General features: G+C 33.0%; 1 protein-coding gene across 2 annotated transcripts in view; it reads left to right on the forward strand.

Annotated features, from left to right (window-relative positions):
* GLS (glutaminase) overlaps nt 1-27,103 on the forward strand; it is an 86,842-nt gene that overhangs the window by 37,950 nt on the left and 21,789 nt on the right. The window contains exons 8-15 of one of the 2 annotated variants that reach the window (XM_036744218.1): nt 5,716-5,748; nt 5,850-5,908; nt 10,475-10,541; nt 11,033-11,083; nt 15,844-16,020; nt 17,021-17,152; nt 19,116-19,208; nt 20,335-23,028. In XM_036744218.1, coding sequence (XP_036600113.1) covers nt 5,716-5,748; nt 5,850-5,908; nt 10,475-10,541; nt 11,033-11,083; nt 15,844-16,020; nt 17,021-17,152; nt 19,116-19,208; nt 20,335-20,481 — 759 coding nt within the window. In that variant the 3' untranslated portion in view covers nt 20,482-23,028. Of the gene's footprint in view, nt 1-5,715; nt 5,749-5,849; nt 5,909-10,474; nt 10,542-11,032; nt 11,084-15,843; nt 16,021-17,020; nt 17,153-19,115; nt 19,209-20,334; nt 23,029-27,103 lie in introns of those variants that run through there. The other variant, XM_036744217.1, reaches the window with a different exon arrangement.

Below are 27,103 nucleotides of genomic sequence, written 5' to 3' on the forward strand. Positions count from 1 at the left end.
TTTATGTTAAAATTGTTACTTAAGAAGTCAGTAATATTTTCAGTGGTGCCTGTTGGATGAAGAATTCAGAACTTTTACAGAAAATCTTAGTATGTTATACCTGTGGGATGACCATAGTTCTACACTGACATTTTGAAGTTGAAGTCAGTCATAAAACTGGAAAAACTTTAGAGATTCTCTAAGGTCTTTTCTAATATTAAAATCTTATGATTTTAGTTGGAATCTCTCTCTGAGGAAATCAATGCCATCTAAATTTAAGTGTATTTAAGTAGGGAGCTAGTTTTTTAGGGGACAGACCTGGGACGAACAGGGCTGGGCCTCTTACATCCACATTTTGCTGCATGAATGCTTATGTTTACTTTTTCTTGAAGATGAACGACTTTGACCTAACTGCCTTATTTTATATGAATTTGGGATATGCTTTCCTAAAAGAATTTAATTTTTAAATTCATGAATGATCAAAGGGCACCAATTCATTGGAATTAAAAAGTATATGGATAAATTGCTTAGGGAATTGTAATTTATTCAAATATGATAATCAGGGCCATTAATAGTGATAAATGTGCTTTAAGGTTAATTTTTCTGTGTATATAGTTTGTAAGAGAGTCATTTTGAAACAGAATGCTTCAGTATTTTGCTGTTAGCATGACTTGTGAACTAGCTCATTTTTTCCCACTCTTTTAGGTAATATATTAAAAAAAAAGTTAAAACCTTAATTTGTGATGTCTTCTTAATTTCAGACTTTCTTATAGTGCTCTTTGCTCCCTATTCCCTTATGTTGCTTCAAAAATTTAAAGGTGGAGTCTTACGTATGACTCTTTAGATTACACTTTTGTAGTATTGATATTTTTTCCTTGTAGGATTGGTGGTGATCTCAGGAAATGGGGGAAGAGGCAAAGGAATTGTTCAAAAGGATTAGCAGATTGTGGAAAGAGGAGAATTTGGACAGAAGGAACCTGTTGCATATATACTTAACTACTAAGCTTATAGGAAAACTCCAATTTTTAAAAATTTAAAACAAAGCTTACATAGGTAAATACCTTTTTAAAAACAAATGTAATCTTGCACTTAAAATTCACATCATTAAGTTTTTAAAGGTGTTACAGGTACTTTTCTTTTCTTTGGGGGGGTAACATTTGGTCACTATGGGATTTATTACACTTGAATGTAGTCTATTTCATTTGATTGCACATATCTTTGCCTGGGTTTAAGTGAATTGGAAAAGCAAGAGAGTTTGAAAGAAGATGCTCCCATATTTGTGACAAAATTAACATTTTAAAGATACTTTATACTCATTTCTTTTTCAGTAGTAGGAAATCTTTATGGTCTAGTTTGAATTTACAAGTGTATGGAAATAACTTGGTGGGGAAAGGGGCAAGAGTTATCAAAGAAATTTGGAACACAGTTGTCAACTTCTCCTGCTTTTCCTGTTAAAAGTTAAAAGGGAGTTGCCTAGTCTTGTTATGTCATTTTCTACTCCAGTAGTCTCGAGATTTTATTTTTATTATTTCTGATGTTTACTTATTTAAATGTTGGTTTAGCTTTAAAAAAAATCCAAGATATAAATACTTTGGAATTAAAAAAAAACATTGGAGTTTTCCTTAATTTAAAAAGATATAAATACATAATTACAGCTTATTTTGCAGGTACCCTTAAGCATATCACAAAAATTGAACTAGGATTTTTGTCATGCCAGCAATATCCTTTTAGGCTTGCTTATGTTAATCTAGTTTTAAGGTCATTTGTGGCTCCAAAGCATAATTGTAGATACATTGGACTTAGTAAAGAAAGAATTATTTAGTTTGTTTCATTTTGTGCTCCTTGATATTAGTAGTTATATATCAGATAAGAACAGAATTTATAAAAAAAATTAATTTTTCTCTTTTTTTTTCATTTTGTTAGGATAATCAGCAATAGCAATAGACATGCCTTGTAATTTTATTTGCGATTGTAATATCTATTTTAACTTTCCCAGTAATCTTTGGTTTCAAGGCATTCTCAACAAGAGAGCTAAATTGATAATACGGGTATTTTGTTAAACTGTTTCAGTATAACCCTCCCACCCTTCTTGCCTGAATGCCTCTTTTCCCTGTCTTCTTGGATCAGTTTTTAAACCATGATATATAGGATGGCTTGTTACATTAGGTAGTGGAATCAGGTAGCTCATTTAGAGAAGAAAAACAAACTTAAACCCTTTTTAGTTAAATGATTTTATAAATGGACCATCCTATATATATTAAAGTGGTAGAAACTGCTTCTTTTAGGTGTAGTTTCATAGTCACCTGATGGTATTTTTCACAACATTATATAGTAGAACCCCCTTGTAACATCCTTTATTTATAGGAAGTACTTAGCTATACTATGGGTTGGATTCTGTTTCCCACATTATATACTAAAATAAACAGTTGGTTTAACGCCTTAAGATCCAGTGTTATAAATGGGTTCTACTCTCCTCTGTATCATTTCTTTGCTTTTTCAAAATTGGCACGGAAAGTTAACTCTCCCTCCAAAATTTAGTTCCTTGCCATAATAAAGCATCTTTATACAGTACTGTACAGTTGCAAAGTGCTTCATTCCCCATGCATGATGTTCTCAGTAGCTCTCTGAAATAAGTAATAAGTACGAGAGTAACTATCCCCATTTTACAGGAGAGGAGAGATTATTGCATGGCTAGTGAAAGGCAGAGAAAAATCTCAAACTCTTCTGACTGACTACATGTGCAGTGACCCTTCTGCTGTGCTGCCTTGTCTATTTGTAATTGAGAGTTATATTGCTAGAGGTGTGAATCTGGATAATGTTACTATGTGTTTGAGGTTGAGAGTGTATGCCAATTTTGCGTAAACTACAGAAAGCATTTTGTGTACTCTATAATTTTAAACACCACTTGAAGTTAATTAGGAATTTGGTTAGATTTTCTTGAGTTTCTTTTGTCCATTTCACTTTTTCCTCAAGTTCTTATGGCTTGTGTTAAGAATTGTTTAATCAATTGCTTAATCAAGACTTCTAAATTTAAAGTAGCATTTTAAGAGTACTGTAAAAATGCACATGTATTTTATTCATACCTTTTCCATAAAAACATTGATTTTTTTTTTAAAAAGTAGAGCTAAATTAATAATCCTAGGCTCTTATTTTAGTTAAAATATCAGGTTCATATAGGACAATGAATTTCTAGCTAGTGTAGTTTTTCAAGTTATCAGAGATGAGGAAATTTAGAATTGATCTAGATATATGTTGTAGGGATCCCATTTATCACTTTAGATACAGTGTTTACTGGGTAAATCTACTTTCTATTCATTTAGAAACTTTTTTCATGTTTGTGTGTATATATCTCTAATAAAGGAATGATTTTATATATATATGCATACACAGAAGCATGCATGCAATCATCTATATATGTACACACACAAGTATGCATATGGTAAATATAAAAATGTATTTGTATTTATATATACATATACATGTGTATACACATGAACACGTGTTAGGATGAAACGTGCATGTATATTTTCCTTAAGTGTACAAAATTTAATCTGAAACATAAGTCAACCACCCTGCCCTCCCCCCAAAAAGAAAGACATCCAAAACCTAAGCTGTAGTTTTGCAAATCTGTTGTAGTTTAAGTGGGGAAAATTACACAAAACAATTACTTACAGGTTATTATTGGGAGAAAATAAGTAGCCAATAATGATTTTGAACATTTAATTTTAATGATAGATGGGACTTACTTTCTATGATTTACCATTTAAATGGTATTTCTAACAATTTCAAACTAAAACATGGAATTCATGGTCAAGATACTTAGTCCAAAGCCATTTAAATGTCTTTTTCTCCATCATACGTAACAAAGGATGTGAATTTAAGTTATGACTTTTCTTAACACATTTTAGATAATATAAGTGAGATGCTATACAAGAAAAACATTTGTTTATTAATTCATACAGTTTCTCAGATGTTCAGTAGAAGCAAAATGAAAATTTTTTCCCTTGATTTGCTAATTTATTATTACTTGACCTCAGGCATGTGCCTATAGTTAGTTTAAGAAATTTTTATGTTTGTCATTTTAAATAATGACTCAAGGACCAAAATAAAGCCAGACATCAAAAATTTATACTCTTATAGAACTAAACAGAACCAAAGTATAATTTACATTATCTTACTAAATGTATAACCAAGTGATTCTCCATGTGGCATCCCATAACTAATGCTGACATACCGTTCCAAAAGAGATGTTCTTTGTTCTTTTTAAAGGTTAAAAAGGTTTTTGTGGTTTAAATGTTGTTACATATTTTACAGCATTAGGATCTATGGAATATTTTGACAACTGCAACACAGTTCAATGAAGTTGGTAATTTCTTCTTTTAATTATTTTTCATTGAACAGCTGGGGAGTTACATTTCTACATTTTGTATTTTCTGCTATATTTTAGAAACAAAACATAATGTTTCATGTTGGAGGCTTTGTAGGGAAAACAGTTAAATATGACTACAATGTGGTTATTGCTTAGTTGCCTTTATTTTGTACTTATTAAGTTTGATTAGTGCTCACTTTTGATACAGCAGTGTATTACGTTCCTTACAGCTAGTGATTGTATGTGTGCGACTGCACATCCTCATTCTCTTGTGGATAAGTTTTAATTGCATGGGAATTCACAGATTATCAGCAGACACCCCAATCCTTTGTAGAGTGGGAAATCAACCTGGCTTTATGCATTTCTCCAAGTAAAATACTGATACATTATCCTTCCTTTATAATAAAAAATGACTTTTTTAGGATACAATTTATATTATATAAAGTAGCTGCACTATTTTATATTAAACATTTTTAAAAAATTTAAAGATGTATTGTTTCTATTGTGGTGCATATCACCAATTAATACGTTTGATTTCAGATCTACAACTTACTGCTTTGTAAACTTCTCTGAGGTAAAATGAAACCATTTGGTTACTTGAAAACAAAGTAAGCTTAGTAGGGTTTTTCTATTTAAATTTGCAGTGACTCAAATGTTAGAATTAGAAAGATGAAACAATACATCTTCCATAAACTGAACTTGGTTCAATGCCACATATTGTCATAGCCAGCTTTCTACGGAATGGACTCTGGAATAGAATTGATAGCCAAAGGTATTGGTGTAGCAAATGATATTAAGTGTAGTCTTCTCTCTACACCAGTAGTTTACATACCTAGATTTTTTTTAAATTCTGTAACAAAATCCTAGTTAGCTTTGAAAAACAGCTTATTCTTCTAACTCTAGCACTAAGGCTAGTTATTGAAAATAATAATTAAAATGTAATTGTTCCTGTGCTAAGGGCAAAACTTTATTTTAAGTCTTTGATATTAATTAAATTGACAGCACTAATCCTAGCAAACCTGAATTAGGAGCAAAATGTGCTAATGAGAAAGCTAGGAAGATTTTTTTTATACTTATAGTTAGCTTCTGTAAAATTGTGTTGGATTTTAAAAATACTTAAAATAAAGCATTCCCTTCTTCCTCCCATTCTCAACATACAGGTGTATGATGAAAGAACTTATGCGTAGTAAAAGCAGAGTTTATCTAACTACTAAATTATTTGAATAGTAGTTTCTTAAATTTAAAAGTACTAATGTACCAATTATAGTGGTAGAAATTTTAAAGTACTGGATTTGTATGTAGTTTAAAAGTTTACTGATGGTAATTAACATGTTAACATTTTCTTATCTCTCATTTTTTCTTTTCAGCAAGGAGCTAATAATGCTGAAAAATTTGACTATGTAAGTGAATTATATTTCTCACCTTGTCATTTTCAATATTTTTCCTATTGATCATTTCATTATATTAAAGCTTTTTAAAAATTAAAAATTTTATTTTATAGGTAATGCAGTTTTTGAATAAGATGGCTGGTAATGAATATGTTGGATTCAGTAATGCCACGTGAGTCTCTCCTATTGGGTTTGTTCAGTGTAGGGGAGTTTTTTTATGTGGGATGGGAAGGGAAATGCTAATCTAAATTATTATAATATTTTAAAATGTACCTTTATGTAGTTATATTCAGAATTTGGAACTAATGTGTTAGCATCATAGAAGCACTTGAAAAATGTTTTCCTTAAATAGCTTAGCTAATCTATTGACTCTTCTTAAATATTTTTAGGAAACATTTAAAGTATAAACTGGCAAAGGTAAACTCCAGGATGAATGCTGTTTGCCACAGATTTCAAATTATTGATGCTTTTATTGTGTGCTTTTATCCAACAAGATGGAATCCTTTGTTTCCATATGGTTTCTTACATGATAATTGGTTTAAAGCAAAAAGTATCAGTAGAGTAAACCCTTATTTTGTGGTAACGTTTTGTATATTGTTTTCCTAACTTTACTTATGTCACTTTCATCAGTTTATGTGAGTCTTTCTTGCATTTCCATATTCATCATATTCATTATTTCTTACAGCCCAATAATCCATTCCATTCCCCCAATTAATGCGCATCTACTTTGTTTCCAAGTCTTTGCTGCCATGGAACGTGCTGCTGTAAATATTTTGGTGTATATTGAACCATTGTTCTTGTCAGTGACCTTCCTGGGATTATATGCCTTGGGGTAGGATATCTGGCTCCAAAGTTCTGGGCATTTTAGCCACTTATTTGCACAATTCCAAATTGTTTTCCCAACTAGTTGTATCAGCTCACAGCTCTACTAACAGTTCATTAGGTTACTGTCTTTACACAACCTCTCCAACATTGAATATTCCCATCTTATGGCATCTTAACCAATTTGCTGGATGTGAAGTGATACCTCAGGATTGTATTGATTTGCATTTTTCTTGTTATTGATTTGGATCATTCTTTCATATGGTTGTTAATAGTTCTAATCTTGAGACCTGTTTGCTCTATCTTTTGAATAGTTATGTATTGGGGAATATCTTTTTTGTCTTGTATTTGTTAGACTAGCTGTCTTAACATTTCCCTTATCCTTTTATTCCTAAAGTAAATAGTTCCTTTTAAGGTTTTCTAGATTTATGCTGTTCTAACTCTGGAGGAGCACTCAAAGGGCAAAACTAGCAAACAAGGGAAGTTTCTTGAAGTCTCAAACGTCTTTATTAAAGTTGTTTCCTAATATTATTAGGAGGCCAGGAATAGGTGAATTTTGGAACTCTGCGACAATGTCTACAGGCAGCTAGCTAGTACAGTGGTTAGAGGTCAGGGCCTGGAGTCAGAAAGACTTGAATTTAAATCCTGTGTTTCAGATACTTAACTGACTGGGTAACGGAGGGCAAGTTACTTAATCTCTCTTTGCCTCAGTTTCCTCATCTGTGAAATGGTGATATTAGCAACTACCTCTCAGGGTTTTTTGTGAGGAAAAAATATTTGTAAAGTCATTATAAATGAAAAATTTAAGTGCTACATAGATAATAATACACTAATATATACCAACATATAAATACTGATGCTGCTGTTGTAGCTTCTACTACCATTACTACTATTACTGTCCTTATTATTGTCATAATTATTATTATCATAATCATACCTAAATCCCTCTGATTCATGAGTCTAGTGGAACCCTTGGGTCTCCTTCTCTTCCATAAGCAGGATAGATTCCTTTTTTGTTCATTCATTAACTAATTCAGCATATATTTATTGATCTTATATAATGTGCAAAGCTTTCCTCACCTCTTTTTTCACTCTGGCCTTGTAGGAAAAACTACACAATAATTCTGAGGGAAAGAGAAAACTATACTGTGTGCAGGACAGTTTGTGCTTAAGCATCTCAATTAAATCAAAATTCTTTTGTCAGTTCATATTCTAGCTATCTACTTTTAACATATGAAGCTCTGAAATTGCCTACCCTGACTTTGTCATTCTGTTTTTACCATACCCTTCACTCATCCAGGTTTAAGAATCAGCATAGCTCATTTGGAATTGGTTCCTTTGAACCCATTCTGTTTTCTAAGTCTGTCATCCCTTTTCTGGCTTCCAGGCATGGTGGCAAATGACTATAATCCCAGACACCACCACCACCAAGAAAATCCCAATGTGCTGTTCACCCTGGCATCCCCTCATTGACCATTGGCTGTTCCTTCCCTGCCAGTCCCTAACTCTGAGTCATTCTCATCCCCTTTGGAGCCACAAAATATTGTTGAAGGAGGTTAGCCAGAAAACTCTGCTTTACTGAGTCCACTACAAATTTATACTTAAAATAGGCCCTTACTGCTGCATGGCAGGCCTTTGATTCTTGTCTCAGTGACTTCCAATCATATTCTCCACACTAGCCAGTCCATTAATTTAGGATTTCATTAGTCAGAATACCCTGTTCCTCAATATTGCATATTTTTGTTACATTAGTTTTTTGATTCATAGAATATATTAATATGTTTAAGAAAAATTATTCTGGCATCTGTATATATGTTGGATTACAGCTAGAAGATCAGTGGATATTAAAGTTGTTCAGGCTTAGAAATAATGAATATTTAGTTGGACTAGGATGATAACTGTAAAAATGGAAAGGAAGAGGTGAATTTGAGTGCTGCAGAATTTGGATCATAGCATCATAAGCCATGACTGTCAGACATTTCAAAATTAGAATTCAGGAAGCTATGATTTTTCCTTTTTTAAGCAGCCTGTCTTTTGAGTCTCCTTTGCAGTGACTTCCATATGAGTCGACAGTGTCCTATAGTACTTATTTTTTCCCTTTCTTCTAAAAATTAAAATTGGCAACGTAGTGCATTCAGAAATAGCAATTCTTTTTTTAAAAAAGTTTATAAAGCATTTGAGATACAATTTATATGTAATTTCCTTACATTGAGCTTTTTAGTCATAGACATCAGATTATGTGCACATGTGGATTTATGTAAGAGTAAAGCTGAGTAAATGGGATGTTGCTAAGCAGGAGAAATAGCACTGTGAAAATACAATGAAAGCAGCTCTGTAAATGTTTAAGGAAACAATTTTATCTCAATCTTTGATTGCTAGATCTTGTAGATGTGACTTGCTATTTTTGAAACATTTGCAGTGACAGATGGAGTTGTGAGTCTTAATGTGTCTCAGAACCTGAACTATAGTTCTAATGGCATATGTAGTGTAAACATTTAATTTAGTGACATAGTTAATAACTAACCTGATTTTTTTTAATACTTAATGGCTTCTATTCTACTTATTGCCATACCTGGATTATAAAGATTTCCTTCTAACTAAACAAATCAACTTTATCCTAGAATGAGATTGTCCTGTTTTCTGGAGATTACTACTTATTATAATACATATTGTAGTTTATTTTTGATGCATACTGAAAACAGAATAAATGGAACAAATGACTTTGGTTCAGACACTTAGAAGCTGGAATGGATGGACTGGAATAGAAAAACAAAACACTTATTATTTGCCAAGGGCTGTGCTAAGCCTCCCCTGGGCACACAAATACAAGTGCAAGGCAGTTTTTAATTCTCAGAGAACTCCCATCATAATTAGGGGACACAACAAATATAGGATTTTTTTAGATTAGGGCAGATATAAAGGCCAATGGTCTTAAAGCCTGGGAGTTCTTAAGGAGAAATGGCAAGACAAGTGATAAGGACCTAGTGGTCCATCATCTTAATGGAAGTAGTGCAGCTGGTAACCACATTGTCAGTGGTCTAGTCTCTGATCAATATTATTACAAAGAGGATAATGATCCCTGAACATCAGAATGGAACGTGGCTCAGGGTCAGCATCCATCTTGAGACCTATTGGCTCCTGTCTTTTGAGTAGTTATATATTAGGGAATATCTTTTTTGTCTTACATTTCTGTTAGACTAGCTGTCTTAACATTTCCCTTAGCCTTTTATCCCTAAAGTAAATAGTTCCTTTTAAGGTTTTCTAGATTTATACTGTTCTAACTCTGGAGGAACACTCAAAGGGCAAAATTAGCAAACAAGGGAAATTTCAACTATCATTTGGTGGGAACTGGGCCATGGTGTTAAGGGAGGGGAAGAGAAGATTCATCTTTTTTTCCTGTTGAGCCTTATGTTGAGCTGGCATGGAGGCACAGTGAGCCCTCCCCAGTGGAATCCTTGTTAAGTGTAGGATGGATAATTTACTTAAGCTCACATAGCCTCTTGAAAGAGCTGGTATTTGAACCGCCATACTTCTTAACTCTTTAATTTCCTTCTAGACAATACCCTGAGAGATCTAGTATTATTTTATAGAAATGTCTTATGTAGTGTACCCCAAGAACAGCTTTGTCATACTCTTGCTTTCTTAGGTGAAAGACTTTGTTATTGTTCAGAAAATAGCCTTTTCAAGAATTCTCTTTTTGTGATTGAGTATAGTTTGTGTTAACTGTACTAAATTGCTGTGTGGGCACAGTAGGAGAATTCTGGAAATTCATTTTTAGTGGAATAACATTCTGTGAAATGTTTGATTGTAATTCTTTTTGGAGATTTTGTTTATATATAATTTAGCTTTTAGAATGCTACAGCTTTACAGAATTCTTATGCTTTATTGTCCAGGCTGAATCTATTTTGTTTCACAGGTTTCAATCTGAACGAGAAAGTGGAGATCGGAATTTTGCGATAGGATATTACTTAAAGGAGAAAAAGGTTTATCAATCTTTGTTTTTTATTACAAATTGTGCTTTTATGTTCCTGCTTTGTCTCAGTATAGATTATTCTGTTAACCATTGATGAATGATTATACTAACCCAACACTTAGCATTTTAAGGTATGTAACATTTAACATGGCAAATAGATTTTAAAATTTTATTTCAAGTTTTAAAAAAAGATGTGATATAGTATCACATTCTTAACTTATTTGTGACTAGTGGTCTTTCCTAATTCCTACTAAATTATCCCTACTTCTCATTGCTGTAATATTTCTATAGTATCTCTGTATCACAAAGTTTGTGAATTAAATGGCAATACTTTTTCTGTTGTTGTCCACAATAACTTTAAAAGTTTCCGTCATGTTAAAGCAGCATCTGGAAGTGGACATTGAATACTGTGACTTAAGCAATAAGTTGACTTATTTTGACCTTTTAAAAAAAAATTTCCCTCTATCCGCCTATTCATAATTGGTTCTCTTCTTTTTCTAGTGTTTTCCAGAAGGCACAGACATGGTTGGTATATTAGACTTCTACTTCCAGGTGATTTGTTATAATTTCACTATACAAAACATATACTTCATTGTACTACAGGATGTTTTTGTTACTGAAAAGTTGCCTATGAAGCTGTCTACACAAATTTCCCATTAATTTTCATTAGAAGCGTGAAGATTGTCTGCAATAAATACTTTTAATAAACACTTTAAGTGTTTTTCAACAAACACTTTTGTCCAAGGGCAAAAGGGTTTGCAGTCTTTTATTACACTTTAGAATTGAAGAAGCATTTAAAATTATAAAACTAAAGAAAAATAATTTTTCTGTTAAAATATTGGTACTTTGAAGTTAGTTGGTACTTTGACCCATCATTTCATTAGCATGGGGATTCCAACACAGATATCAGCAGCTCCATATTTCATGTTGTATGAGCCAATAAAATAATCACCTAAAGACTGGTCTTGTTATGAACTTCTTTGCATGACAGTAAAACATTGAAGCAGTAGGATTTTTATGGAAAAGGCAGAGCACTTAATATGAAGTGTCAAAGTACTTTACCAAAACTAGGTTCTCCAGATTTTAAACTGAGGCTGGGTGTGAAGGTGCATGTGTGGGGAGGCTGAGGCTGGAGGATTGTTTTGAGCTCAAGAGTTGTGGGCTGCAGTGGAGCTAAAGCCAACTGAGTGACCATCCACACTCAACCTACACCATTAGGGTGCCTGCCAGGGAGTAGGAGGCTACCAGGATGCCTACAGAGGGGCAACCAACCCAGTCTAGGTTAAAACAGAGCAAGTCAAAAGTTATATTAGCGTGATGCATTGAATAGTGTCAGAAAGAGAATCCTGCTTCAGATATTTACTAATTGTGTGAGCTGGGGTAAATCACTTAACATCTTTGTTCCTCAGTCTCCTAAAAGCTCCTACCTCTCAGGGTTATTGTGAGGGTGAAATGATTTAGCATATGTAAAGCACTTTCCACAAACCTTAAAGTGTGCTGTATAAATGCTAGTCGTTATCGTTTTCTCTTATTATTATTTTCATTATTACTCTACATGAATCAGCAGTGGAGTCAGGCCTGTGAATCATCTTCTCTGTCCCCCACAAAAGAAAAGTAAGAGAAAGAGTACCTGATTTGTGAACTTTTGTTCACAAATTGGAAGAAGGCTAATAAAGACTCCTGACCAGCTATTTACAAGGATATTTCATTTGTTTCCAAGATTATGGGATCATAGATTTAGAGCTTGAAAAGGATATTCGAGAACTGGGAGAGGACTTTTTGAATTTTTGTTAGAAGAGTGCCGTGCTTCCACTTGTTATTTAAATAATCATTTTTAATAATTATTTCTTTGAACTTTGACAGTGAATTTCCCTTCCTGTTACATAATGTGGGGTACTCACTGTAACATAACCTGATGTTTTGCTGGATTGTAGATTCATCTTGGATTTTTCATCTAGATATATAACTTTACAGAATAAATAGTCTCGCCCTCCACAGCAACTTCCTGAATATGATAGAGTCATTTTCCAGTATTCCTTGCATCCATGTAGTATTTTTACTTCTGAAATCACTTCATTTAACCTCTTAGCTTCTCTTCATAAAATAAATGAAGTCAGATTACCTTGATCGATGTTGGAATATGATAAAATTAAAACTAAAAAATTCTTTTATGGTTGGAAACCCCGAGGCTAGGACATGTATTTTTTCTCTTGAGAGTGCCTTTTCCTAAGACTGTTGCTACTGTCTGATGATCATGCCTGTGTTCACTCTTTTATTTTTTAAAATGCTGATTAAATTATATGTCATCTAGTTAATATTCCATAGAACCTGATTAAATAGAAACTACTTAACCAGAATCCTTGTCAGTAGCATTACCCACTGTACTTTCCTCATTTCTTCTTTTCATACTTTCTAGACCATATGAATTTTTTCCTAGGCTTTAAGAAAGCATAACTATCTTTCTGCTGCTTTTAGTCTGAATTTTTAACTATGCTGGCAGGACACACGGTCAAGTAATATCTGAAGTACTTTATATAGCCTGAAAATTACTGAAGTTCATTCATTCATTGTAAAATGAAAACTGGAATAATGAGTAAATTTTAAATTAAGATGCTAATAATAACTGACATTTATACAGTGCAGAATATTTTGTGCACCTTTTATCTTTTAAGACTCACGGTAGTCCTATAAAATAGATATTACTTGTTGCTATTTAACAGTTGCGTAAACTGAAGCTGAGATACATTACTACTATACATTTACCTATGGTCAAAGAGCTAGGGTTAGAGGTTATCATGAATCTTAAATCTTCCCTATCTTGAGGATAAGGAATCAGCTAGAAAAATATTAAATGCTACAGGGTGTTTGGGGGAGGGGAGGGGTTGCACAAATAAGCAACAATAGAAGCTGATATTTTTGCTGTACTATAAAAGTACACTACTCTGCTAAACATCTTTTCTGAAGATTTTTTTGTTTTCGGGGCTGTGGACTTTGTTAAAAAGGGGCTTTGTGACAAGGGGAATTTACTGAGGGAAAATTAGAGATGGAAGAGATCTTCGTTGTAAAGTATTCCAACTTCCTGTTGTTTAGCTGAGGGCCAGAGAAGTTGTGACTTGCCCAAAGGTCCCACAGTAAATAGTAGCAGAGTTTTTTTAAGGTGTAAACATGTTCCTGATGAGCTAACATTTGGTTTCATACTGTCCTATGCTGCCTGTATACTGTAGTGTAGTGTGCTTTCCCAAAATATTTGAGGCTGTTCAAAACCAGGAAATGCTTTCTGAAGTCCCTTTGTAAATTCTCTTTGACTTGAATATTTTTGTCATTTAAAAGAAAAGTTTCAAAATGCACTTACTTTTTTTTCCAGTCTTAATTTCCAAGTAAATTCTAATGTGAAAACCGTGTTTAAATACAAATAGTTTTAGTTCAGCATCTTTTTTCTTATGAAAAAGTTTTGATAAGGTACTATTCTTGTTTAGGCACATCCCAGCATCCAACCCATACAGCAAAATTCTGCCTGTTCCTTTTCTCTCTTTGATCCCACATACTTTCTAGCTACTCTCACTCCCTCCTCAACAACCTGAACATTTTTCCTCTGAAATTTGGGGTTTTAATAAATCAGCAAACACTTTTTCAGGTATATGTTCTATACTAGGCATTGTGCTAGACATTGGAGGTACAAAGACAGGGAAGTTTGGAAGAAGTATAGATCTGTGGAAGAAAGTAATTAGTTTTGCTGTAGACATACTGACTTTTAGATCCCTTTGGGACCTCTAGTTTGAAATTTCCAATAGTTAATTGGGAATTTTTCTTATTAATTTTGAGATATTTGGATTAACTCCAGAGATGAAAGCCACTCCTTACTTAGATCATGTGTGCCTGATGTACTGAGCTGGTCCTAATTTATTAGTATCTTGAACTGGAATAGCTGCAACATCCTTCTGAGACAGTTCTCTAGGGCTACCTGTGTCTTTTCTGTAATTCCTTTAATGAACTAGATAGACCTCGGCAGAGAACCCAGGGCCCAATATATAGATCTAGTTAGGGATAGTAATTAAACCCAGGAGGTCTGATTAAGTAACCAAAAATGTAGGGAGAGAAAAGGAAGGCATCCAGAACAGAGCCTTTGGGTACACCCAGAGTTAGGGGTGGTTATATATGATGATTCAGCAAAGGAAACTGAGGAAAAGTCAGAGAAGTAGAAGAACTAAGACAGAGAATACAGGTGGAGAAGGTTAAGTACTTCTTATTCTATGTAATTTTCAGATGTGCCAAGTATTTGTCTCAAAGAAGGGGTAGTCCTAGCATATGAAACCTATGGGAATCAAATAGATGTTTCCTCATCTAATTTAACCTTTTTAGTTCTGACATATTATATTGCCTTAACTTTTAAAATATGTCATGCTTCATTTTCCTTGTTGAAATAAAAATGTATCCTTTACATTGAGTATTCCTGTTTAAGCAATATAAAGTGGATCTTGAATGAATGAATAAATGAAAAGAAATTTATTAAATGTTAACTGTGTCAAGAATGGGGCATGCATATATAAAATTGGAGAGAATCTCTGCTCTCAAGGAGCCTGGATTCTAATGAGGGATCAACATATTAGGAAGCAGTGGCCAGGGAGGTATATTTTAGTTTCAAAAGTTACAGGAATGGTGAGTAGAGCCATAGAGGAGTAGATTGATAAATTCTTTCTCATAGCAATGGCAGTATTGATTTTATTATGGTTCCAAAACTAGAAAGTGGAGGGGTGGACGACTATGTGTGTGTCCAGTAGCAGTGTAGTTGGTAAGAGGGCAGTCTGCCTGGGGCTACTTGGATATAATGGGCCCCATGAGGCACTCAGCAACTAGGCAAGTAGGGCTTGGAGTAACTTGTATGAGAGGGATGCTTGGGGAGAGGAATAGGGAATGGAGCTGTAATATCATTGGTTCAGGGAACCCCAAGGTGAGGAAATTCCTCCTAACACTGAGGGAGCCAGTGTGCCTTGAACCATGTCTTCCACTACATCGTGCAGCCTCACTTGTGTGCCTCATTTATATTGTCCATTTGGCACCTGGATTGTAATGCTAAGTGCTGCTAGAGTGACAAGCCATTTCATTTATCAGAGTTTTTAGTAAAGTGAGATCTATTCAGTGTCTTACTATAGGTTCCCCACCCTGTGTAATAGAACCATCTTAATCCCGCAGAAAGAGAGTTGTCACATGTTCATAAAATAAGACTTCAGATAGCCTGACCTAGGAGTTAATTTTAAATTCCTCTTATAGGAAATTAGAATTTACATTTTCAGAATTCTTTTTTCTTCTTTTAGTTATGTTCCATTGAAGTGACTTGTGAATCAGCCAGTGTGATGGCTTCCACATTAGCTAATGGTGGTTTCTGCCCAATTACTGGTGAAAGAGTACTGAGCCCTGAAGCAGTTCGAAATACACTAAGTTTGATGCATTCTTGTGGCATGTATGACTTCTCAGGTCAATTTGCTTTCCATGTAAGTAATTATTGAATGCTAATTTTCTCTAGCAAGAAACTAGTCTGGACTGGTTTTGAAAGATATGTTCTGAAAACATTTGTACTTTGCATTTAGACTGTATAATGACTTTTGAGAGTCTTAATATCAGGGTTAATTTATTGCAGAATTGTTAACACAGCTAAGCATTATCTTTCTTGCTCTTAAAAATTCTAGGACTAGTTTATAGAAATCCTTAATGTCCATTTGTATTTTCAAGGTCAATAGAGACATACTTATAGCTATTAATATTTAGCACTGGGGTAATTAATGCCTCAAGAATTCCTAAAGTTTAGAAATAATTCTTTAATTGGTAAACTCTTAGTATACATGGTTTTAAAGTTAGATCTATTTAAACCTGTTATTAATTAGGCTAGGAAAGGTAAAAGGACTAATAGCATGAGAAATCTCTTTCCCTGTTAGCCTGATTAAAAACATATTTTTCTGCTTTTACATATTTTCCACTTAGAAGTGTTAAAGATCATGTGGTTTCTTAAAAAATCCTTTATGTTTCAAGCCTTATTTGTGTAGGTGGGGTGGAGTTGGGGGGGGGGGAGCTTTTGCTTTACCTTTTTTCTTTTTTTCCCTCATGGTTCATTTACTCAGTAACCATTTAATTGTCTCAGTATCCAAAATACTAAGATTGGCATGATATTAATTTATTGCTGTTGGTTATTTTGAAGAGGAAAGTGAATTTGAATAGAACATTACTGCTTTTTCATATTTTTTGTATCCCATATCCCCACAGGTAATCTTTAAGAAGTATTTAATGCATTTAAGGATTCCATCATCATACATTTCTGAGTCATAGGTTATAGGTAACTAGGTGGCATAGTAGATTGAGTGCTAGACTTAGAAACAGGAAGATACAAATTCTGTTTCTGACAGAAGTTTAATAGATCTGCAAACCTTTAAGTGTTAGCTTTTCTTACTGTTTATCATCATGTGAACTTGAATGACATTTTTCTTTAATGTTTTTCAGGTTGGTCTTCCCGCAAAATCTGGAGTTGCTGGGGGCATTCTTTTAGTTGTTCCTAATGTTATGGGAATGATGTGCTGGTCTCCTCCATTGGATAAGATGGGCAATAGTGTTAAGGGAATTCACTTCTGTCATGTAAGCAAATTTTCTTAATAAGAATAGTAACCAAAGAGTCATTATTCCAGGAAATAGTATTAGGTCAGTGTTATTGTTAGAAACTAATACTTTTTTGATTTGAGGGTTGATACCCTCCAATCTTGATACCCAAGGTAAATAAGAAGATAATAAGAGAGCATACAGCTGCCGTTGATGAGTTTGAATCACCAGAACAAACCACATGAGCCGTATCACAGGACACTGAAGAACTAGCAGATGTGATAGCTGAGCCCTTGTTGGTGATCTTTGAAAGCTCATGTAGGATAGATTCACCAAAGGTTTGGAGGAGGGAACGTTGTCCCAGCTTCCAAAAAGGGAAAGACGATGGAGTCTGCAAGCTAGGTGAATTTGATTTTGATTTCTGGCCAAAAAACATCTAGAACATTAAAGAGCAAATCTTTATGTTAGTGAATATCTAGAAGAAGCAGCAGTGGTCACAAAAAAGCAATGTGACTTCAGTAAGAAAAAAATTCCTCTTCTGACAGGGTTACTAAACCGATAGATCCAGGGAAGTGCTGTAGATATAATTTATCTAGGTTTTATTCCAAGCATTTGGCAAAGCCTGGTGTTACTTTTGTGGGAATAGAGAGATGTAGGCAGGGTTTATTAACCTTTTTAAGTCATAAACCCCTTTGGCAGGCTGGTGAAATCTGTGGAACTCTGCCCAGGATAATATTTTTAAATTCCTAGAATAAAATGCATACGATAACAAAGGAAACCAATTGTATTAAGATATAAATGTTCACATTAAAAAAACAAGTTCATGGACCCCAGTTTAGCATAATACTGTAGTTAGTTTAGTACAATTAAGTGGTTTTAGAACTGGTTGAATGGCCAGATACAGAATAATAATCAACAGTAGTATTACATTAACTTGAAAGGATGTTTCCAGTGTAGTATTCCAGATATCTCTGCTTGGTATTATGATATTTTGACATTTTAATAGGTGACTTAAATTAAGGCTGGTAAGGTGGCATATTTTTCAAGTGTGCAGATGACACAAATCTAGGTGGAATAGCTAACACAATGGAGGAGTTCGGATTCAAAAATCTCTGGACACATTAGAGCTTTGAGCTGAGTGCATAATGAAATGTAATAGCAATAAATTTCAGATTTTATACTTTGTATCTGAAAAACAACTTCCCAAATACAAGGTGAGTGAGGCATAGCTATGAAGAAGTTTGAGAAAGATACAGGGGGTGAGGGGGATAGGGGTTAGTGAGTCAACAGTGTGATAAAGCTACCAAGAAAACTAATATAACAGTCTGAATTAAGAGACACGGTAGAGTCAATGACTAGGGAAGCATTGGCTTCCACCATATTCTGCCTTGGTCAGAGCCTCCTCTTCCAGAAGATTGTGTTGGGTTTGAGAAACACATTTTAGGAAGAACATCAGTTAAAGTGGAAAGTATATAGAATGAAGTACTCAGCATGGTGGAGGAAGACCTCATTCATATCATAAGAGACTCAGCTGAAGGAATTAGGGACTTGGACCCTGGAAGATACAACTGTTCTCCAGGTGTTTGAAGATCTATTATATGGAAGAGGTCCCAGATGATTGGTCCCTAAGGGCACAACTAGGAACAATGGATGGAAGTTGTTCTTCAGTGGTTTTTCAGTCATATCCAGTTCTTCAGAATCCTATTTGGGGTTTTTCTTGGCAAAAATACTGGAGTGATTTGCCATTTCCTTCTTCAGCTTATTTTACAGATGAGAAAACTGAGGCAACAGGGTTAAGTGTCTTGAGTCTAGATTTGAACTCAGGTGCGCCACCTAGCTGCCCTTGTGTATGGCAGTTACAAAGAGTTAAATTTAGGTTTGATGAAAAGACAAAAGTAGAACTGACTGCATTTTCTAAAAATGCATTTTGTATTGAGAATATTAATTCATTATGAATTATTAACAGTAAGCTAATTTCTTATAGCATCTCTCTAATTTACAGGAACTGGTTTCTTTGTGCAATTTCCATAACTATGATAATTTGAGACACTTTGCAAAAAAACTTGATCCTCGAAGAGAAGGTGGTGATCAGAGGGTAAGCTAAAACTTTATTTTATACTATACTGTAGGCTGTTTTGTAGTAAAGGAATAAGAAGTGTACCATTTATTGGCATGTCAATATTCAATAAAGCTTTTTAGTTCAGGTTTTTATTAACTGTGAATGAGTCTAAATAAATTCAAAGCATTTGTGGAAATTAGTTTAATTCACATATATTCACAGTGAATGTTTTTCCTTGTGTTTTTAAAAATTAGAGCAATTTATTAAGTTTTCTGTCTTCCACACTACTTACTGAATAAGAGATTTGGGTTTAATTCTTTATAGAGATGTAGGTAGACATTGGTAGTGCTACACCCTAGTATGCCTCATTTTCAATGTTGTTAGTTTAAAAAGCGAGTTGTGCTTTGAAGTGAACCTTTTGTCCTAACTAGAATGTTGGTGGGTATATTAGAAAAGAAGGGAGCTGTAGGGTTAGTGGTAGAAGTCACCAAGTTGAGAAAGAAAGCTTTCTAGGTCATGGTGAGTTAAATATCTTTCATTTTAAAAAAAAGTATGATTATGAGTGCATTTTCCAGTTGTGTTTTATTTGTATCAGTGTGTTAGTTTTCAAGTATTGCAATGCTCATTATCCCCTTGTTCTTGAGGCTAGCATCAACGAGAGGTAAATTCAGCATTGTTGCACCTATAGAAATATTAGGTTGGTCATTAGACTCATGTGTTGGAAGTTTTCTTTCAGCTCTTTTTTTCCTTTTATGTAAAATGGGTATAGTAATTTTTAGATCATGGAAATTTGAAGCTTTCTATAACTAAAAAGATCTGATAAATGCTATATGATGCTTTTGCTATTCTCCCTTGGAATAATAACAGTGGTAATAGCTAACATTTATAGAGTGCATTAAGGCTTGCAAAGCGCTTTACGTAAGTTATATTATATGTTACTCTTTTGAAGAGTTTTACAAAGTACATAAAAGTAATGCAAGACAAGATAGAACCTTCCATAAGAGGTATACTAAATTACATGAAATAAAATATCGTGTGGTGGTGGTGGTGGGTGAATGCTAATGGATTCTAATAACATTCATTGAAAAATACCATTTTGTAGCTTGGACCTTTCTTCACTCAAGTGCACTAATAAAATTATGTATGTTGCTTGAACAACTAGCATTCCTTTGGACCCTTGGATTATGAAAGTCTCCAACAAGAACTTGCTCTAAAAGATACAGTATGGAAAAAAGTGTCACCTGAGGCAAATGAGGACATCTCCACAACTGTAGTGTATAGAATGGAAAGTCTGGGAGAGAAAAGCTAAAGGAAATGGGATCTAGTGTCAGAATTTTCCTTATTGAAGCTCACAAAATGTCTTTTGTTTTATGCATATTTTCAATATTTATTTGATTTATTATTATTATTATTATTTTGTTTCTCAACTTTTGGGGCAAGCAATGGACTTTTATCCCCTTCTAATCCTTGTGTAAAACTATCAAAAATCAAAAACTGGATTCACTGGCCTTTTGACGACTGAAAAGTAGGCATGAAAGAAAAATTATTTTGAAGAAAACTATATAAAAGAAACTTGTCATTTATTTTAAAATCCTCCTCTAAAATATTTTGCAACAATTAGTTTTATATACTCATAAGATACATTTTCAGATTGAAAAAATAGAAGTTCTTGGTTTTAAATCTCTATTATTAAGCCTTTATTTTTCAGTTTTTTAAACTGACTGACATGGTATCTATAAGATCATTTTCTAAACCAAATCCAAAGAGCAAAGTAACCAATTTTCAGATTTATTTAATGTTAATCATTGACACCATATCAGAATAGTTCTAAAATACAAAGTGACTTCAAGCTAAGCTCAGAAATATTTTTGTAGCACTTTTTGATACTTCTTATTTTAATATTCTTAGCAGTTTTTTTTTGAGGTCTGGTAGTGAATATATATATATATATATAGTGCCTAGTTTATCCTTTGCAACTTCAGTGTTGCAGTAATGATATTTCAATAGATTAGGGAGTAACTTGTATTACTCCTAAACGTTCCAGCCAGAATAACTTCAGATATAAAATTCTCAAATTGCTAGTAAACTAGAAGGAACAAAAGCATTTCTAAGAGAAATTATCTCTGATTATTAGCAGATTTATTTTCATTTTCCAACTTAAATTTTTCTAGATGATGAGCAAAAAGGATGTCTTTTTCTTTAACATTTCACGAAGGGTTTTTTTTTCTTCTACAATATAAGTAGGAACACATCTTTTAGCTTCCAAGGATGTTTTATTTGCACCGTTTAAGTGTAGTGACATAGGAATGGACTGAAGAACTTTTTGGAATTTAGTACTACATCAAGATATTTAATTTTGTATTCTAATTCCTTGAGATTAGATTTCTAGTAACTTAAAATGTGTATTGAGAAAAACATGTCCTGTTCATTATTTTGTATTATGAAAAAAATCTGGTAACTACGATAAACATACATAAAACTCTTTTGACAAATGATATTTTGAAATTACACAGGACCTATTCACAATTCTTCCCTCCGTTTACCTGCTTGCTTTATCAAAAGTTCCATCATAGGCCAGTTCCTTATTATTGGCTAAACCTGTAATCATTTCTTTTGAGAGGGATAGAGCATGTAGACTTTGTAATTGTAGATTATACATGTCAGAGTAAAGATTGTTAAAGGATAGTGACATAAAAGAAAGGTTGCTCCAAACACTTAGAGGGATCTGTTGACTGTGTGACTAGCCAAAATGAAGAGATTTTAGGTTAAGGACAAGGCATTGTGGCAATACAAAGCCAGCCAACCCAAAGAAGATTTGGGTTCAAGGTCTGCCTCAGACACATACTGGCTTTGTGATCCTGAGCAAGTCACTTAACCTCAGTATGCTAGACAGTGCTCAAAGACAAAACTTTTTAAGGTTTTTTCCCGTGAGTTGTAGGATTATTTTAAATCGTATGATACGTTACTGCTATGAAAGCATTAGTATTGTTATTTTTATTTTTAAAGTAGGAAGGGCTCTTTTGGAGAGCGTCTTTTCCATTGTAACCGTGGACCTGATTCAGACTTATAACAGTCCTCATATATCTTGCTGTTAGAAGTCTGAACAGGTTGAATGCCCAAAGCAGTGAATTGGAAGGTTCTCATTTTCCCCCCACCTATCCAAATCCTGCTACTATTCATTTTGTCATAAGTTTTATTTTTTAGAGCTAACATATTTAACAAAGTTGATTTTTGTTAGTAAAACTGGAAATAGTTATGAAAATATCATGAAAAGGAACTGTTATATTTTCATGCATTGATATATATATATATATATATATTTATAATCATAAGTTGTTTTATTTGTAGGATTTACCTAACTTTGTTGAAAAATTTAAATTTTCATTTAGAAGTAGGATAACCACAAAATTATCAGTAAGTTTATAGAACAAGAGCCAAAAAAATAAAGAAAATATTCACTCTTTGGAGAAAAGAGAGAATGAAATAATGAGAGGGAAGATACTTTTGTGAATAGGACCCGAAACATTTATAGTTAAAAAAAAAAAAAGACTTTGCCAGGGGCTTAAAGGCTTTATCTTGTATCTTTCAGTATTACCAATACTGTTTCCAAGATAATCCTTTAAAAATGCTCATTACTGTTGGGTTTCATTTATTTCATATCATTACTGATTCTTGATATTCAAGCATTTTAGAAGTTAGTATATGTTTTTCTTTGTTGGCATAATTCACATTTCATTTGAAATGTACATTTCTTTAAATACTTTGTTTTTTAGCATAAATGTTGTGCATTTTGCTTGAGTATTTAGATTCAAAACATTTGTCTTATTTAGCTTCTTTTTCATTGCTTTGTATATTTAATGTACCTTTTGTTTCCAGCATGCATTTTTTGTATTGTATAATAAATTTATTTTAAGCTGATTTTATTGTTTTGAAAGTGTTTTTGATGAAAACAGCTCCAACTATTTATACAGATTTTATGTTGGAGATTTTTAATTTAGAAAAAAAAATTTAGCTGCTATAAAAATACCACCAAAAGTGTTGAACATTTTTAATTATAAGAATGCTATGAAGAAAAACTGGAAATACATAAAGGTGCATCAGTTGCTTTTTTTTTTTTCCTGCAGTGGGGTTGTTGGGGGATTTTTTTTGTTTCATTTTGCTTTTGTTTTTTATTGGTTGTACTAGAAGCATTTAAATAAAGATTTTCTTTGGGGTTTTTTGGGGGGGGGTGTTTTCCATTTAGTAGCATTAATTTCCTTCTCCACCCCAGAACCAAAACAAACCATTGGTAGAAAAGTCAATTAAATTACTTTGCATTTTGAGAAGAGAGTATTATTAATTCTGACATAAGCCTAGATTTTTACTGATTAATACATGACCCTGAATTTATTCATTTATAACCTCTACAGAGTAGGGAAAAATGTATTGCTCTAGTCAATGAAGAATGAGTTTAGGGCTTGGAGCTGACACACTATATGCTACAGAAGCATAATCATAGACCCTGTGTGCAAGAATTCTGTTTTTGGAATTACCTCATTATGATAGTGTCATAGTATGTACTAAATTATTTTTTAAAAAAGCTCCACCTTCCCATGAGTTGCATTTCATTGGTTTTTAAATTATTTGATTGAATTCTTAGCCTGTATCATTTTTGTTTATGTTTTTCCACACAATCTTCCCCAGAAGAAGGCCAAAGGCTTTCCTCAGTGGGGTTTGATATGTGGAATTTAACTTCAAAATAGGTGAAGGGACATCTGGATTGTAGCAGGGTACTATGACTTAAAATTAACAGTGTAGAAAAACATGATATTTTTAAAAATATATTGGATTAAATGGTGCACATTCAAAATTGGACATTTTCCTTTTGGGGGGTAACATACATAGTAGACTGGACAGGATTTAATTGACTGTTTTACTTCACCAGTAGGGATTTGCACATTAATTTGTTTTGCCTACTTGATGACCTTGGAAACCTTAAAGTGTGTTTTTAAAAGGTAACATTTTTTATTTCTTCTTAGAGAAATGGGTAATCAGCAATTTGTGCCTCCCTCACAGCATTTGAGTATCTTTAGTCCTTTATCCACTGTTTCCAGTATTTAAAAAAATTTCCATTTGTAATTAAACACGAGTTGGTCAAAATGTAGTCGGAGAGACACCATAACTTGGATTTTAGTGTACTAGCTTCACAATAGAATATTTTGCAATATCAGTTAGATGAAGTCTCCCAACATAATCACTGGCTTAAAGCACTGTGATATTTTTTTGTTTATACATACAATTAGAAAATATATCTTTGTTTCTAAGACAGTGGAAATGTTCATTTCTTCTATTCTTTAAAAATAGAGGATTCTTTTGTTTTGCCACCTTTTCTTTGGCTACTAATTTATAAGATATTTGTTAATACTAATACTACAGAAATGACACCTGCATTATACGTTGTATAAATCTAAAACACACCATGGAAAAAAAAATTATCTGAAATTTTCATCTTTACGTTATTCTATGTCAATATTTTCAATAACTAAAATGCCTATAAACTGTCAGCTCAATTTAGAAATTTAAACAGCTTTATTTTCATTTATACTCAAAAACAGCCAAATAGACTAAATTTTTTTTTCTGAAATGAGTCCATTTGTTTCAACATTTTTATGCTGTTGGTTTGGATTTTTATTTTTACAATCACAGAAATTTGAACCAGAAAAACTAAGAACACCAAGTCTAGTCAGTAGGGAATTAACACCTGTATCCATTGAATTGACTACAAATTTTGAACTTTTCAAACACTTATCAAGTGCAATAAATTGCTTTATTTTATTTTTGTGTTTCTTTTAAAAGTATTTTCAATAAAATAACAGGCACAATGAACAGAAGCCAATCTGAAGGCAAATTGGTTGTGAGGTGTGGTCAACCTTTCTGAGATCATTAAGTTCTAGTTATTTTTTTTCCAATTATAAATTTTTCACAATTATAAAATTAGTTCCTCAGTAATTCTGGAAGTGGATCACATGATTTACAGTGGTTCAAAAAACGAACTATCATCCTTAGAGCTTGAAAGTCAGTTCTGGGATATTAATGACACAAAAAATAAATGTTGAACCAACAGCTTATAAAAATAACTGCTTGGGGGGTGGGATTAGGCAAAAGATAATAGCTAAGGAAGTGGATGAGAAAAAGGCTTTTTACAAAATTTGGAAAAATGTTTTCTAAGCTTATTTTACTTTATCAAGCTCTCCAAAAACTTATACAGCGTCACTGGGAATCTCTCTTAGTCTTTTATTGGAATTGCTTGGCTTCGAAATAAGCAATGACATTAGCAATACATATTTTAACAGAGGTTTTAATGCTTGATTTTAATCTTCATTTATCCTTTTAATTTTGGTAAATTACAAGCTTAATTAATGTGTTTTAAGCTGCCGGAGAGTACTAGATCTTTTAAAATTACTTCTAGCTAGTGCTACCCCCAAATTTAACGAATTAAGTAGTGCCTGAAATCTTATTATGGAAATGGGCACTTGTTCAGTTAAAAAAAAATTGTTCCTTTAGTAACACATACACTAAAATTGGAAAGCTTGTCACAAAGATAACATGCAAATTTGTGAAGTATTTCATTATAGAATTAATACTAACATTGTTAATATTTAGCCCCTATTTAAACTCATTTTTCTGGGGGGCGTTATACTACAAATGTATTTTTCTTCTGATTTTAGTTAGGTCTGCACTTGAAATGTTTTGCATATATCATCATCAAGAAATATTTATTAAGTATTCATATGTGTTTGACACAAAAATTAAGCCTTCTATTTTGCCTTTCGCATTCTGTAAAATGATATTGGGGCAGCTAGGTGGTGGGGAGGATCTGAATCCACATGTGGCCTCAGACACTTACTAGCTGTATGACTCTGGGTGAGTCACTTAACTCTGCCTCCCCCCAAAAAACATTATAAGTATACTTTGGGAACTAGAGCCAAAATTTATTTAGCTCTATTCCTCCATGTTCTCATTTAATGTAACACTGGCTTAATTCAAAAAGTTTTACCTTTATTATTTTTCCATGTGAAATTTAGAATCTGGGAGTACCGTAAACTACTAAATTATATACCCTACCCCACAAAAATTTTCTCTTTAACATGTCTTTATTTTAACAATCCAGAAATTTAACATAATTCTTTTATTCCATAACAGCTTTATTTTTTAAATATGTTGTGTTAATAAAAACTAACATTTCTTCTTTTCTAATTTTAATTTTTATTAAAACTTCGTAGCATAACCTTGAGTACATTTGGATTTGGCCATGTGTCCAAGGCTAAATGCAGTGACTGTATTTTAAATAAAGGAATGAACTAAATGATTTGCTATTGTTGATTATATCCATTTAAATAGGTAATAGTGAATTGAAATAAAAATAAACTATTTCAATTAATGTAAATGCTACACATGTTCTCTATACCATCAAATTGAAAGGCAACTAAAATAATGAACACTTTTGTTAAACTAATTACACCAATAAAGCCTCCTTTTCTGTTCTTTTGACCTGTTTGGTGGAAAGATAATATTGACTTTTCACTTAACTGTTTGAAAAATTGTTCCATTGAAGAGAAACAGCATCTTCCATTCGAAATACGGCATATGTTACTTGAAGGAAAAAGGCAGAGGTGTTAGGGGACTGTGTCAACCACTTCTTAATGTTTTAATCTTAGCTTTTTAAAGTAGCTAATTTTGTACTCATAATTCTGTACTTTGTTTTCACCTCATTTCCATAAGCATCCATAAATACTAGGGAGTTAATACTGATACTTCTTTCTCCATCCTCATCTCTCCATTCTCTCAACCCCCTACTTCTCTCTTCCCTTCTTGTTGACTCTATTTACACAAATATAGTTTCTTGCAAAATTACAGAAACTGATATTATGGAAACTGGATATTATGAATAA

The sequence above is a fragment of the Trichosurus vulpecula genome, chromosome 2 (assembly GCF_011100635.1).
Source record: "Trichosurus vulpecula isolate mTriVul1 chromosome 2, mTriVul1.pri, whole genome shotgun sequence".
NCBI lineage: Eukaryota > Metazoa > Chordata > Mammalia > Diprotodontia > Phalangeridae > Trichosurus > Trichosurus vulpecula.